We start from the raw sequence: 14,742 nt of genomic DNA, 5'->3' as shown, positions 1-14,742 counted from the left end.
GGATCACCCGCTGCGCCCCTCTCCTTTTCCAAAAGGGGAAACTGAGGACCCAGGAGGGCCTTCCCTGAACGCTGGTCTCTCCGTCGCCCTCCGGCCGCGGGGCCAGGCCTCCCGCGGGGCACGCGGCCTCGCTGTCCTCCCGGGGCTGGGGCGGGGGGCGGGGGGTGTGGGGGGGCAGTCCCGGGCGGCCGCAGGGCTCCGGGGGCCCGGGGCGCCGGAAACACGTGTGTGCTCACCTACGTGCACACACGTGAGCACACCTACAGCAGCAGGGGGCGCTCGGGCCGGCAGGGGGCAGCACAGCCCCGGTTTGCAAGTACCCGGCGCAGCCCCGAGGGAGGAGGGCGTGCTGCAGTCCCGGCGGCGGCGGCGGCGGCGGCGGCGGCGGCTGGAGGTGCAGCCTCCCAGGTGGGAGGCGGGGGCCGCGGGCGCAGGAAAAGGCGCCTCGGGAGCCGGCGCTCGGCGGGGCCTCCTGCGGCCCCGGGCGCGGCGCGGCGAGTGGGAGCGAGCGCGCCGGGAGCACGCAGGCGCCCTGCTCGGCTGGCCCTCGGCCGGCGCGCCGCGCGGGAGCAGCCCGCAGCCCGCAGCCCCCCGCGCCCCGCAGCCCCCCGCGCCCCGCGCAGCCCGCGCCCCCCGCAGCTCCGCGCCCCGCGGCCGGCCGTCGGGAGCGGCCCCTGCGCCGCGAGCTCAGGCCGGCGGCCCGGGGAGCGCGCGGCGGCGGCGGCGGCGGCGGCGGCGGCGGCGGGACGGCCCCGGGGCCGCCCCGAGCGCGCCCTCCCTCCCGCCCGCGGCCCCTGGCGGCCGGCGCTGGCCCGGGCGGGCGCGCCCCGCGGGCAGCCGGAGCGCGGCCTCGGCCTCGGCGGGAGCGAGCCCCGGGCCGCGGGCGCCGGGAGGCGGCGCAGGCGGCCGCGGGCACTGACGGCGGCGCGGGGCGCTCCCGGGCGGCGGCGCGGCGGCGCAGGGGGCGGAGGCAGGGGGCGCCCCCGGCCAGGATGCTGCGGTTCCTGCGCCGGACCTTTGGCCGCCGCTCCATGCAGCGCTACGCGCGGGGCGCGGCGGGGCGCGGGGCCGCCGGGCTGGGGGACGAGCGCGACGGGGGCCCGCGGGGGGGCCCGGCCGCCGCCGCCGCCTCCTCCACGCTGCCCGCCGCGCCGGGGGGGAGCGTGTTCCCGGCGGGCGGCGGGCCCCTGCTCACGGGCGGCGCGGCCGTGCACATCTCCGCCGCCGGCGCCGCCAGGGCCACCCTGTACTGCCGCGTCTTCCTGCTCGACGGGACCGAAGTGAGCGTGGACCTGCCGGTGAGTGACCGCGGCGCTGGCAGCCCCGGGGACCGCGCCCCCCGCCCCGTGTGCCCCTCCGGGCGCCCCGCCTGCACCTCCCCGGGGGCCCCTCCCCGGGTTCCCTCTCGGGCCTCTCCGCCCGGGTCGCTCCGGACCCCTCCGGACCCCTCCGGACCCCTCCGTGGGACCTTGCGCCGCTGGGGCGCGCGCCTTCCCCCGCTGCCGCCCGGTCCTCTGGGCCTCGCGCCCTCCCCCGCTCGCCGGGTCCCCTCGCCCCGAGTCCCCGCCCCCCCAGGTCGCAGCGGGGGCCTTCTGGGTGCCGCGCAGTGGGTTAGGCAATCCCAGAGCAATGCGGGGTGCCCCGGGGGGCCTGCTTGCCCCCGCAGAGTCGTCACCAGGCCTCGTGGAGATGGCGGGGGAGAAGCCCCCTCCCCTGCTGCCCAGCAGGCGCCCCAAGTTTGGGAGGGGATCGGGGACCTTTTCTCTCCCGGCCCCTTCTCGGTGCCGGCCCCCGCCCCGTCGGCACCCGGGAGAGCCGCGACAGCCCTCCGCTCGCAGGGGTGGGTGACTTGGGAGCTCACTCCGGGATCGACTCTCCTGGACCTGCCCAACTTTGCAGCAGCGCAGCCTCTGCTGGGGCGCTGGGAGTCGGGCCTGGCGCGCCCAACTCGCCCCTTCCCACCCCCGGCCCCGTGCGTGGGGGCGGCGGGGGGGCCCCGGGGCTGCGGCGCGGGGTCCCGGCCCCCGCCCACAGGTGGTTGCACCCCGCCCCCCTCCAGCCCTGAGCTAGGCTGGCGCTGCTGCCTCCGCCTGGGCCCCTGCTTTCTGGCCCGGAGGGGCCAGATGTGATCGAATCAAATCAAATGGGGCGCCTGCTGGGCACCCGGCGCTGCGGCAGACGGTGCCTTTGGGAATCTCTGGGTGTGACTGAGGACACAGCCCCGATCGAGCTTTTCGATGAAATGTCACAGATCATTCCGAGGATTTCACGCGCAAAAAAAAAAAAAAAAAAAAAAAAAAAAGCGCATACCCAGACTTCCAAAGGAACCATGTAGGCCTTCCCGCGTGGGGGACCTTCTTGAGACTTCCCGAGGGACCTAGGAACCCATAAGGTTTTTAGATGGGAAGATCAGAGTCTGCTTGGCCTGGACTTTAATGCTGCCTTAGGTTTTGATTTTGAGACAGTCTCAGTCGATGGCCATTTTTATATTCGTGCCTCCTAGCGCGCTCTCCATAGAACATCATTTTGTTATGATCATACCCTTGTGGGGCCTTTTTATTCACGGAGGAGCCGGCGTTCCTGTGCTTAGAGCTGTTGTCTTTAAAATAGCCTGAAAATGTTCCTCCTCCCCACGACTGAGGCTCTCCAGCTCGTCTCCGGCTCGGAGGGGGAGGCCCGGGGAGCCAGGAGGATCGGAGAGGTGGGCAGCTGCTGTGTGGAGAGGATGTGGCGCATTCTGCGTCTCGGATCGGGGGAAGGAATGCCCCCCCTGAGAACTTTGTCGGGGCTCCTTGAGGATTTTCTCGCTGTTCCCCAGGGATGGTGCGTTTAGAAAACGTATTGCTTCTGTCGGATTCGTGCGACAGGGCTTAAGGGGTGTTTCTGGGATGACAAACGCAAACTGAGTCAAGTGCATGCGTGGCGGGTAAACCCAGACAGGTACGCGAGGATCAGGCTGGGATGGGGCCAGGATCAGGCTGGGATGGGGCCGCGGATCAGGCTGGGATGGAGCCAGGATCAGGCTGGGATGGGGCCAGGATCAGGCTGGGATGGGGCCGAGGGCTGACCTGGGTGGCCGCTGGAGCCCTCCCTGGGCGTGGAGGCGGGGCCCTTTACATCCGGAAAGGTTTCTGCGCTTTACCAAAGGTCGCTTGACGAAAGATTTCCCCCGGTTTTCTTACGGTGGCAGATTTCTTGATGCTCTAAGAGGCGATCGCGAGAACCTCACATCTTATTTACACAGACGCCCGCACCTATGCACACACACGCCCTGTCCGAAGACCCGACACAGGCTTTTGTCGTGGGAGCCCCCGGGGGGACAATGATAAAAATCACCAGTGAGCAGGGCTCATCGATTTACAGGTTTATTAGATATCAGAACTGCATCCCACGGGCTCCTAGGCTCGCCTTCCCGGATCAGAGTTGTGGTTCCTTAATTAATTCTCAGAGTACGAGGTTAGCGCCGGGCGGCGGCTCCCAGTGAATTCGCAGGTGGATTTGCAGCTCGCGTGCTCCTTCCCCGGGGCTCCCTTCTAATGCCGGCCTGTTGGGCATGTAGCCCCTCTCGTCATTGTTCCCCCCTTCTGCTTCCCTGGATTTCTACCGCCTCCTGGGCCCCGGTGTTGCGTTGCTGCCTGTCACACAGACAGGATTTACCTCTGGCTGCCATAGCCCTTAGCTGGATTCTCTGTCCCCTGTCACTTCCGCAGGCACTCAGGGCACTTGCCAGGCTTCCCGGCTCCTTTGTAATTAAAACCCTCCGGTGGGTTTAGCTCCGCGAATTCTTCTGCTCAGCCTGCTAACAGTGGCTGTGCCTTGTCATAAGCCATTGTGTCAGCCCTGATCTGAAATCGAGCACAGCAGCACCTTCAGGGTACCAGGCCCCGGGGCGCCTCAGTCCTCAGTCAGCGTTTATGGGGCGCTGTGCTGTGGGCGCAGGGGGGAACGAGGGGTGGCCTGGAGGCTCTTGGGAAACACAGGTAGAAACAGGGCTTTTTATTCTAAGTGATGCTAAGTGATGGGGCTGGGCTCACCCAGCCGGGGTGCTGCTGGGGGATGAGCGGGTCAGGAGGGCCTCCTGGAGACTTCCACGCTTGAGGTTATAGGATCTCAAACCCGGGGTCCCTTGTGCATTTTCAGAAGCCTCGTCGTACCAGGTCCACTCCTTAGCTAACCCGTGGCCCGTTGGCGTAGGTCAGAAAGGACGAAGCGACCGTAGGCGTCTTCAGCGGTTCCCTGGCGGGGCCTGGAGCCTCCTTGCCTCCCGGTGGGCCGCCTCCCCTCGCGGGCCTGCCCGGTTTTAACCTTCGCTGTGGTTTCTCAACCTTTGAGAAAAACGTGAACAACAGGATCCTCTAAAAACAACCCGTCTGTAACGTGCAGCCTCCGATGGGCTACGAACCCCGCTTCCAGGGGAATCCCGGGCTCGCCCTACAGCCCCCAGAGGCGCCCTGAGCCACTCCTCTGCGGAAAGCCCGCCCCGCTTTGGACGGCCGCGTCCCTGCCCGGCCCAGCCCTCAGGTGTGGCCTGGTCGGGTCGGGCAGGGCTCCCTCGGCCTACCCTAGACACCTTCCTTCTATTAATGCAGCTGAAGATCCCATTAGTGTGCTTGGCAGCGGCACCCGCTGTTGACTCATATTAGCTCTCTGTTGACTAAATCCCTGGCATCGCTTTTGCTCGTGCGGCTGTTGCTCAGCCCCGTCTCCCCCTCCCCTGCGTGCACAGTCTTCCAGCAGCTCCGCGTGGAAGGCTGCGAGGCTGTGTGTGCGCGTGGCTGGCTGGGTGGGCAGCACTCTCGCCAGGCCTCGGGGGGCACGCCGGTCGGCCTGGAGCAGTGCGGGTGGCGCAGTGGCTCTCCCCGAATCCGGAACTCAGCGTAGACTCCCTGTGCTACCGTGCAGGCAGGGCGAGCCTCGGAAGACCGGGCCTGAGCCTTTGCAGGCCAGCTGTGCACCCTTGGGCGGCTCGGGCTGTCTGAGCATCGACTTTCTGGTCCTTCAGATGGGGCTGTTGGGAGGGTTATGCGACTAGAATGGTCTAAAAGGCTTCAGTACCCATGCACAGCAGGGCACCGAAGGGTTGCTCAAGGTGTGGCTGCACCCCCAATTCTCACACCTCCTCTCTGGCCTATGGGAAGGGTTTGGGAGCATGTCCAGCAACCGATGTTAAAAACAAACCAAAAAAAGCTGGGGCAGGAAGGCTAAACATCTCATTTTGTGAAAATTGGAAGTGGTATGTGATACGAGACATACTTTTTGAAAGTTTCACTTTTTTTAAAGATTTTATTTATTTATTTACTTATTTATTTATTATAAAGAGAGCGAGCGCGGGGAAGGAGGGCAGAGGGAGAGGGAGAAGTAGACTCCCCGCTGAGCAAGGAGCCGATGGGGCCCGTCCCAGGACCTGAGATCATGACCTCAGTGGAAGGCAGAGGCTTAAGGGACTGAGCCACCCAGATGCCCTGTTTCACTTTAGATGAGAAAGGGTTACCCCTCCCCCCAGCCTCAAATGCAAGTTCTTAGAGACTTATTTACTTATTTTAAAGATTTTTTTCTATTCATGAGAGAAACATAGAGGCAGAGACACAGGTAGAGGAAGATGCAGGCTCCCTGCGGGGAGCCTGATGGGGGGACTCGATCCCGGGACTCTAGGATCATGACCCGAGCCAAAGGCAGATATTCAACCGCTGAGCCACCCAGGTGTCTACGTTCTTAGAGTTTTAGAACTAGAATCGCTGAAAGAGCAGAATGCACTGGTAGGATGTAAAGATCGTGTGCTTTATTTTGCAGCTGAAAGGGACCCTCAACAGCATATACCCCATCCTTGGTGTATATGGGAAACTGAGGCCTATAGCTAGAAAGTGATGTTAGTCACTCAGAGAAGAGTTGGAATGGGTTACCCTGGAAACCCCAACTGCCTAGCCTTTGGAGTATCAGTGGTAGACTGCCCCCCTAGTCCTGACCCAGGACTATGGAAAGGGGATGGGATATATTCCTGGCAGTTGGTAGTAGGACAGATCTTCTCGAACAATGGGGAACTGCGGCAGAATGGTTCTCTGACTTCGGCGTACTCCAGGGTGCTTCTGGGATTTCCTCTCCAGTTACAATTCCCAGGGTCCACCCCAGAATTCCTGATTGAGCAGATCAGGAAATTGGGCTTCTTACCAGGATACTTATCCTGGGTGATTCTGATAAACAGACTCCCTTCACACCTTTTGAAAAACACTGGCTGTAGACCTGAGAGCAGAGGGCAGCCAGGCTGTGTATTAAAACTGCGTAGGCACAGGAGGCAATGGTCAGCTCTGAGCCAGGGCTTGACAATATGACCCCTGAGCCCTAGGGAGTTTTTGTCACAGCAGAGTGAAGCTGGGGCAGTTGTGCTGTTGCAGTGGCCCAGGGGAGGGGTGACGAGGGCCTGGCCTGGAGAAGTGGGCACAGTACCAGAGCAGTTGGCAGGGGGAGTGGGTTGAGTGAGGCCTAGTGGAGTCTAGCCTGGAGGCAGGGAGGTCTTCACCCTCAGTTGTGGGAAGAGATGGGACACCCCGGAAAATAGGGGACCAGCAGCTCCTCATTTCCACCCTCTCCCAAGGTTCTGGCTTCCGTGGACACCTTGCCTCATCCTGGGCCTCTGGCTGGCTGGCTTTGTCCTGCCCCTGAGGGGATGGAGGTATTGGCTCAAGGTGGCCCTCCAGTGCTGACCCCCTTCCACTCCATCCCAGCTTATGAATGAGACCCCCCGGGAACTTTGAACCCCTACCTGGGTCATGCTGAGTTTATTTAAAAAAAAAAAAACTTTGTCTAAAGGAGGGCTAGTGGGGAACAATGGGGAGTCTGGGAGGAAGAGAGATGAATGGTGAACATCGTTCCCAGTGGGATACAGGGTGACCCCTGTCACACTGTGGTGTCACCCTTGCTGGGTTGTCAGGGTTAAGATGGGGGGAAGGGGTGTCTGTCAGCCTTTCCCGTGCCAGTAACATGACCCTGCACCGGTCCAGGACCGAACAAATATTAACTCGCTAAGCACTTTCACGTGCATAATCTCATTGAATTCTGTCCCTAGTGCACCGCTGTGGATGAAGGCATAGGTCTGTTTAATTTTGAAATAGCAAAAGGTCAGCGTATGTGTGTGTGGAGGGAGTATTTTCCCTTAGATTCCTGCATAGGGACTTAGAAAAAAAAAATCTACTTGGTAACCACAGAAATCCTCCACCCACAATTTGTCCTCAAAACAGGTGTTCATCCTTGTCCACTGCCTGAGTGCCTGCACCCGGCCTTTGCTGCTCTGCCTGGAGCTCTGTTCAGCAGGGCCCCGGTTCTGTGGGCACTCGGGCTTCCTTCTCTGGCCCGTGGTAGCTGCCTGCAGGCGGGGTCCACTGCTGATTTGTCTTGCTGGGTTTTTTGTTTTTTTTCCCAAGTTAGTGTGTGCCTTCGGCCCCTACTTTCATTTCACATTTGAACATGCTTAAAGCAGAGAGGCTAGAAAATAAATGTGGAGAAGCTGGAGAAGTGAAAACATCTAAAATTTCATCAGAGATGACCACTGTGAAAATTGTGGTGTATATCCACCTGTAGTTTTTTTCTTTTTGTGTTTAGATATAATTATGTACTCAGAATGATGAATTTGCATGGGTTGATCACAGTCTCTTCACCCCTTCAGCACAGTTGAATAGGGATCACAGACTCTGAGTTTGTGTCTCTTGGGGGTGGAGGCTCTTGGCCATCCTATCCCCCCCTTACACTGCCAGCGACCCTTAGCTGGGGTGGGTACCCCCAGTGCTGGTTGGCCACTGGAGCTGTCCACCTGTACTGCCCCTGCCTGAGTGAGAAGCAAGCTCCCCGTCCTTGGAGCCTCTCCCCACCGTTGTCTCTGCCTTCTGGTCCTGCTGCTGTGGCCACAGAATTCTCTCATATTTGGGGGCTTGTGTGCTGAGCACCTGCTTTGGGGCCGTCACTTCTCTCACCTGCCAGGGATGTGCATGCTTTGCTCACCAGCCAGAGCTGGGCAGGAGCCTTGCAGCCTCCCAGGTGTGCCCCCTGTGCCCCAACCGCCCCCACCTCCCTGTCTCCTCCTGCAACCTCTTTGGCTTCCCTCTAGAGTTGGATTTAATCTCACTAGCCCCACTGGATTTTAATTTCTGGCTTATTTCTAATTGTTTTCCAAAATGTTTTTGTTTACCCGTAGTGCATTTTCTCTAGTCAGCAAGGGCTTACTGAGCGCTTACACGGCGTTGAGCACTGGGGAGGGATCCACACGAGGGATGAGAGAATTCTAATCTCAAAGGGGAAACCAGGTAAATACATAACTTGAAGCTGCACATAAAGTAGCGCAGAGGGCGAGCAGCTGAACTGTGGGGTGGAGCTGGCGATGGTCTGATGCCCAAAGTGACATCACGTTGTCCCAGAGGATGCCCAGGAGTTCAGCTGTAGATTTGGTTAGAAGGTGTCAGGGCAGAGGAAACAGCAGGTGCAAATGCTTGGAGGTGGGGAGCCAGAAACCCCCACAGAGTAGGGGAGGATTATGAGCTCTGGCTGTGTCCCTGAATCTTAAAGGAGCAAGTGGGGAACCTTTCAAGTGCAGATACGTGTCTTAAGCTAATAAGAGCCGAGGCTTACTGAGCATTTGCTGTGTGCTTGGTGCTGTGCTAAGTGCTTAAGGGATAGGCTTGTTGAATTCTCACAAAAACTTTGATGGTGTTATTGCTGTTATCTCTGGTTTGTAGAGGGGACAATCGGGGCTCAGTAGTCAAGGTTAAAAAATTTGCCCGTGGTTTTTAAAGACCAGCTTTAAGCTCCGACTGGCCAGGGGAGATTTGTGGTCCGGAAAGTCCCCCTGACGGCAGGATGGAGCATTGGTCGGGTGGGTGGTGAGTAGGTTCTGAGACTGCCCCAGCGGCCCTGAGGTGGATGGGGACCTCTGAGCCTCCTTTGCAGGCCAGGTGGGATTTCCAGAAATCAGATTTACAACTTCCTTTTTTTTTCTTTTTTTTAAGATTATTTATTTATTTATCCGTGAGAGACACAGAAAAAGAGGCAGAGACACAGGCAGAGGGAGAAGCAGGCTCCATGCAGGGACCCTGATGCAGGACTCGATCCCAGGACCCCGGGATCACACTCTGAGCCAAAGGCAGATGCTCAACCACTGAGCCACCCAGGTGCCCCTATTTTATTTTCTTTTTAAAATATATTTCTTTTTTTTAAGTAATCTCTACACCCAGTGCGGAGCTTGGACTCCCAACCCAGAGGCCAAAAGTCCCACGCTCTTCCGACTGAGCCAGCCAGGTGCTCCCAGATGTACATCTTCAGTCACGTTCGTCGAATACAGTCTTACCCCGCGTGCATTCTGGTTTGATGGCCTTGAGTTTTCAACGCTGAGGTCAGAAGTAGGCTACATTTTTAAAAAGTGCTCAATAGGGGCAGCCCGGGTGGCTCAGCGGTTTAGCGCCTCCTTGCAGCCCAGGGCGTGATCCTGGAGACCTGGGATCGAGTCCCACGTCAGGCTCTCTGCATGGAGCCTGCTTCTCCCTCTGCCTGTGTCTCTGCCTCTCTCTCTCTCTCTCTGCATCTCTATGAATAAATAAATAAAATCTTAAAAAAAAAGTGCTCAATAGAACAATGTTAAACTTATCACACAGGAAAGCATATTACAAATTCCCATCCTGCTGCATAGCAGCTGGTCCCCCCAGTCTGTGTGCTTTCATAGACATGTGCATAAACATGGTGTAGGGTTTTTTTTTTTTCTCCCATCCAAGCCTTCCTCAAACTCATCAGTTTGGTGCCCTCTTTTGTGATTATTCTAGATTAAATTCACCCCTGAATTGTGTGTGTGTGTGTGTGTGTGTGTGTGCGCGTGCGTGCGCATGTATGTGTGACGTGAGGAGTACCTGTCTCTACCTGTCGTGGGGTTGGTGGTTGATATGCAGAGCACCTGCCGTCTTCTGTGTTGGGCAACCCTGCCCTCTAGGCTTGCAGAATCCGTGTCACTTCCCTTAATTGCTGCCGTGTGGGAAGGTATTATTATCCCGTTTACATATGGTCTCAGGGAGCATGTGGCCTTGGGCCACTCGGGTAAGAAGTGTGGCAGAGTCAGAAGGGAATCTAGGTTTTTCTGACTCATTTTCCATTGCTCTGCCTCCAGCCCATGCTGTGCACGCTCAGCCTCCAGGATCGAAATGTGTGCTCCTTGGAACTCCTTCTGTGACTTGACGGGTCACAGTGTCATGCCATAGACCACCCTGTCATTCTTGAACCTCTTTGCCTTTCAGGGCCCCTGGCACTTGGCTTCTGTTTTATCATTTCTGAGGTTCTTTGCCTTAAAGTCGTCGCTGGCCGAGTGCCCAGCATCTCCTTGGTGAAGCTAAGGGCTGGAAGATGATATCCCCAGGGTCCCGTGCCACCCGCGGGATCATGTGGAGCTTCCCTGTCTCCCAGGCCTGAGCTCGGTCCCCAGAGTAGAACTGTCCTGCTGGGAGGACGTGGACCGCCTGGTCTCGCAGGGGCCTGCAGGGCTGGCATCCGTCAGCCCAGCCGCACGGTTCTCTTCTCTTGTTCTCAGCCCCATGGTACCTGACCTCTGCCCAGGCAGGTGGAGGTGGGCGTGGTGGTGCTTCTCCATTAGCCCGCCTACCTGCTTGCTCAGCTGCAACCCCTTTGAATTAGGGATTTTCTTTTTATTACGATACAGTGGAAGTAACCTAAAATGTACCATTTTGAACACTTTTGGGTAGACAGTTCAGTGGCGTGGAGTGCATCCACGTAGTAGTTTTACAGCTGTCACCACCCTCTGTCTCCAGATTGTTTTTCTCTCTGCAAACTCAAACTCTGTACCCATAGGACAATAATTCTCCTTCACCGCCCCCCTCCCCGAAGCCCCTGGCAACCGCCCTCCCGTGTTCGGTCTCTACCACTTGGGCGACTCCAGAAACCTTCTGTACGTGGAACCGTACACTATTTATCCTTTTGTGTCTGACTCCTCTCACTCAGCGTGGTATCTTCGGGGTTCATCCGTGTTGTAGCGTGCGTCAGGATGCCATTCCTCTTGAAGGCTGTGTAGTATTCCCGTGTACGTATACACCGCCTTTGGTTTATCCATCATCTGGGTTGTGGATTTTTGTGCAGTTTCGGGCCTTCCCTTTTTTTTTTTTTTTAAAGACTTTATTTATTTATTCATGAGAGACACGGGGAGAGAGAGAGAGAGAGAGGCAGAGACACAGGCAGAGGGAGAAGCAGGCTCCATTCAGGGAGCCTGACGTGGGACTGGATCCCAGGTCTCCAGGATCACGCCCTGGGCCGAAGGCAGGTGCTAAACCCCTGAGCCACCCGAGCTGCCGGCTGTACATGAATTTTGAAGTCAGTTGCTGCTGCTGGTGTTTGGTGAGGAATTGTAGGATCTACAGATTTTACTTCAATTCTGCCTACTTTTTTTTTTTTTTGCAGTTTTTACCATCGACATGTCTAGGCGTAGTCAAAAATAGAACCCCATGTACACACCACATAATGAGCATAATGACCCCCACGTACCCATTGTCAGGCTTCCTCACCTGTCCATATGGCCACTCTAGTTCATCTTATCCTTACCCCTGTTCCTTCCCAGTGATTCTAAAACATATTCCAAACGTGTAATTTCAAACTCGTACTGTAGCACACATCTCTAAAAGACAAGGGCTATGTTTTTATAAATAGATCGACTATACTGGTAAAACGCCTTAAAAAAAAAAAAAAGTTTGGTATCAAGATATTTAGGCAGTGTTCAGATTTTCCTGTTTGGTTGTCAGCAAGGTCTTTTCATTGCATTTGGTTGCTATTCTATCTAGAGCTTTAAGAAAAATTTTTTAGAAATATTTTTTCCCTCGCTTCTTGAAGTATAGTTGACCAGTAAAGATCATATACATTTGGAGCGTAAAGCTTGGTGATTTGATAGAAGTTATAAATTGCAAAACCTATTACTGTGCATCAAGCTAATGAACACACCACACCCATTGCCTTACCAGTTACAGTCACGTGTATCTTAGTAAAGTTTTGAAATCCACCGTTTTAGCAAATTTCAAGTGTATTTTACATTGTGATCAACTATAGTCACCGTTGCTGTTTATGAGATCCCCGGAACTTGTTCATCTTCTAACTGAAAGTTTGTGTTCTCTTAACTGACATCTCCCCATTTTCCCCACCCAACAATTTAAAGCTCTTAATCTAGAGTTTTCCCCTTTCCCCACCTTTTTTTTTTTTTTTTTTTTTTTGGTCATTTATTTGTTGATTTGCCCTGTAATAGTTTCTCACTTTCTGGATTTTGTTGATGGCATCCTCAACATTTGGTTACCCTGAGGTGCACTTGGTACAGGGAACTGGCATTATTTGAAACACTTGACTTAGGGCACACAGAACAATACGATGGGTTCTTTGCCCTCAAGAAGCTGGGGTGGAAACGAGTGCCATAGAGAACTTTATCAGTAAGCCCCCCAAAAAAGTCTAAGGTGTGGCGGCTGAGTGGGAGAAACGGGCAACCAGAAAAATCTCAAGAGAAAAAGTTGGGCTCTGAAGACAAATGGGAGAACACCTTTCCTGGTGGCCAGGTCAGCATATGCAAAGGCACTGAGGCTTGAAATAATACATCCAATATTCCTGCTCCTCGCTCAAGCCCTGCCAGTGAGCCCAAGCATCCTGTATTTTTCATCGGTTGTTGCTTCTTTGAAAAGGTCCAAATTCCTCATCTCTGGAAAATTTTCAGTAGATTTGATGGAAGAATGTCTTTTTCTTTTTTGTCTAACTCCTGTTTCTTCATTAGCTCCTTGACTTTTTGTTTTAGAGAGAGAGAGAGAGAGAGAGAGAGAAAGAGAAAGGAGGAGGAGGGGCAGAAGGAGAGAGAGAATCCTAAGCAGGCTCCTGCGTGGAGCTCTAACACAGGACTCAATTTCATGACCCTGAGATCATGACCTAAGCCAAAATCAAGAGTTGGATGCTTAACCGAATGAGCCGCCCAGGTGCCTCTCCTTGACGTTGGTTTTGTTTTTTTTTTTTTTAAGATTTTATTTATTTATTCATGAGAGAGACACACACACAGAGGCAGAGACACAGAGAGAGAAGCAGGCTCCATGCAGGGACTCGATCCTGGGACTTCAGGATCACGCCTGGGCTGAAGGCAGGCGCTCAACCGCTGAGCCACCCAGGCATCCCTTGACATTGGTTTTGAATGTCTCCCCTGACCTTGAATGTCTCCCCTGACCTTGGATCCTTTCTTTTTCTAGCTCTCACTCCTGTTTGGATTCCTTTCCATTATCTGGGAGGCCCCCCAGGGAGCGCTTTCCCTCTCTCCAGGCTGGACGTGCCAGCAGACATTTTAGGGAGCAGAATCCCTGAACCCTTCCGAGAGAGGAGACACGGGGCAGATGGCAGGGCAGCAGGAACCGCTGGCTTGTACCCCTGAGGGAGCACTTGGGGACCACACGGTGCAGAGCCTCATTCCGGATGGCAGATCTTTCCTGTCTGCATTGGAACACTCACGCTGCTCCGTGCAGCCAGCCCGCCGCTCACCTGTGGCAAATGAGCAGTAATTAGTGTGTAATCAGCGCAGCCTCCTGCACGCAGCCCTCCGGGCTGCTCCTGCTCTCCCTCCGAGGCCAGCTGACAGTCGGCAAGCCTCTTGGCCTCTCTGGGGCCGTGCTTCCCCCCAGGCCCCCGAGAAACCTGGCCTGCCCCGGGGCCTGGCCCTGGACGTGGGCTCCATCCAGGAAAGAGCTCGGAAGCTGTAAGAGGCTGATGAGGGTTAGTTATTAACCTGCACTGCTCTCTGGCAGCCTGTTACGCGGCGTTTCACTGACCGTAGTCCGTTTATTGCTCCTGTTTGCTGGGGCCTGAGACCTGAGGTCTGAGCCACCTCCTGGTTGGGTCACAGGGTGTATGGAGTGGCATCTGCGGTGTGGATGGCAGTGAGAGTGGCCGGTCAGAGTCCAGGGAAGGGTTCATGCACACAGGCTGGCAGTGGCAGTGGGGTTCTTGAAGGCGAGAGCTGAGACGAGGGGGTCCGGAGGGTTTTTTTTTTTTTTTTTTAATTTTTATTTATTTATGATAGTCACAGAGAGAGAGAGAGGCAGAGACACAGGCAGAGGGAGAAGCAGGCTCCATGCACCGGGAGCCCGACGTGGGATTCGATCCCGGGTCTCCAGGATCGCACCCTGGGCCAAAGGCAGGCGCTAAACCGCTGTGCCAGCCAGGGATCCCGGTCCGGAGTGTTTTAATGGGAGAGCGGGGGGTCCAGGGTCGGAAATACCTGTTTAGGATACCTCATCAGGATTCTGTATGGCATTTATTTTGCTTTGAGGTCCAAAAGTATTTAGCTTTGTTCTAAAAGCTGTGATGGATAGTTCCTCTGAGACCCCTCCTGCCCCCCCACCCCAAAGAAAAATGCAAAAATTACCTGCTGTCTTCTAAAAGAAACAGAATTGTGTGTATTCGAGCTACTGGGACATGCCATTTATCTTATTACAACTCACTTCAGGGAATGAGCTCTTCCACACATAGGAGTTGTCCAGGAGAGCTCCGGTTTGCTTATTGTTTCACCTTATTAAGGACAACAGCAGTTAGAGATCATCTAACGTGCGTGAGGCCCAGTGCAGGGAATACGAAATGGTTAAAAATGGGGGCCCTTCTTAGGAGGAGCACATTTGGGTGTGGAATTATTCTTACATTGCGTTGCACACCTGCTGTCCCTCTTAAAAAGGAGAATGAACAACTTTAGCCTTGCCCGGGGGT

The 14,742-nt window shown here is 55.9% G+C and overlaps 1 protein-coding gene across 9 annotated transcripts in view; it reads left to right on the top strand.

Annotated features, from left to right (window-relative positions):
- The first annotated feature begins 992 nt into the window (after nucleotides 1-992).
- EPB41L4B (erythrocyte membrane protein band 4.1 like 4B) overlaps nucleotides 993-14,742 on the top strand; it is a 129,414-nt gene continuing 115,664 nt past the window's right edge. For all 9 annotated transcript variants that reach the window (XM_072842264.1, XM_072842269.1, XM_072842262.1 and 6 more), the window contains exon 1: nucleotides 993-1,298. In XM_072842264.1, coding sequence (XP_072698365.1) covers nucleotides 993-1,298 — 306 coding nt within the window. The remainder of the gene's footprint in view (nucleotides 1,299-14,742) is intronic.

This window comes from Canis lupus, chromosome 10 (genome assembly GCF_048164855.1).
Source record: "Canis lupus baileyi chromosome 10, mCanLup2.hap1, whole genome shotgun sequence".
Taxonomy (NCBI): domain Eukaryota; kingdom Metazoa; phylum Chordata; class Mammalia; order Carnivora; family Canidae; genus Canis; species Canis lupus.
The sequence above is the reverse complement of the archived record's forward strand: the minus strand, read 5'-3'. Positions and strand labels throughout refer to the sequence as shown.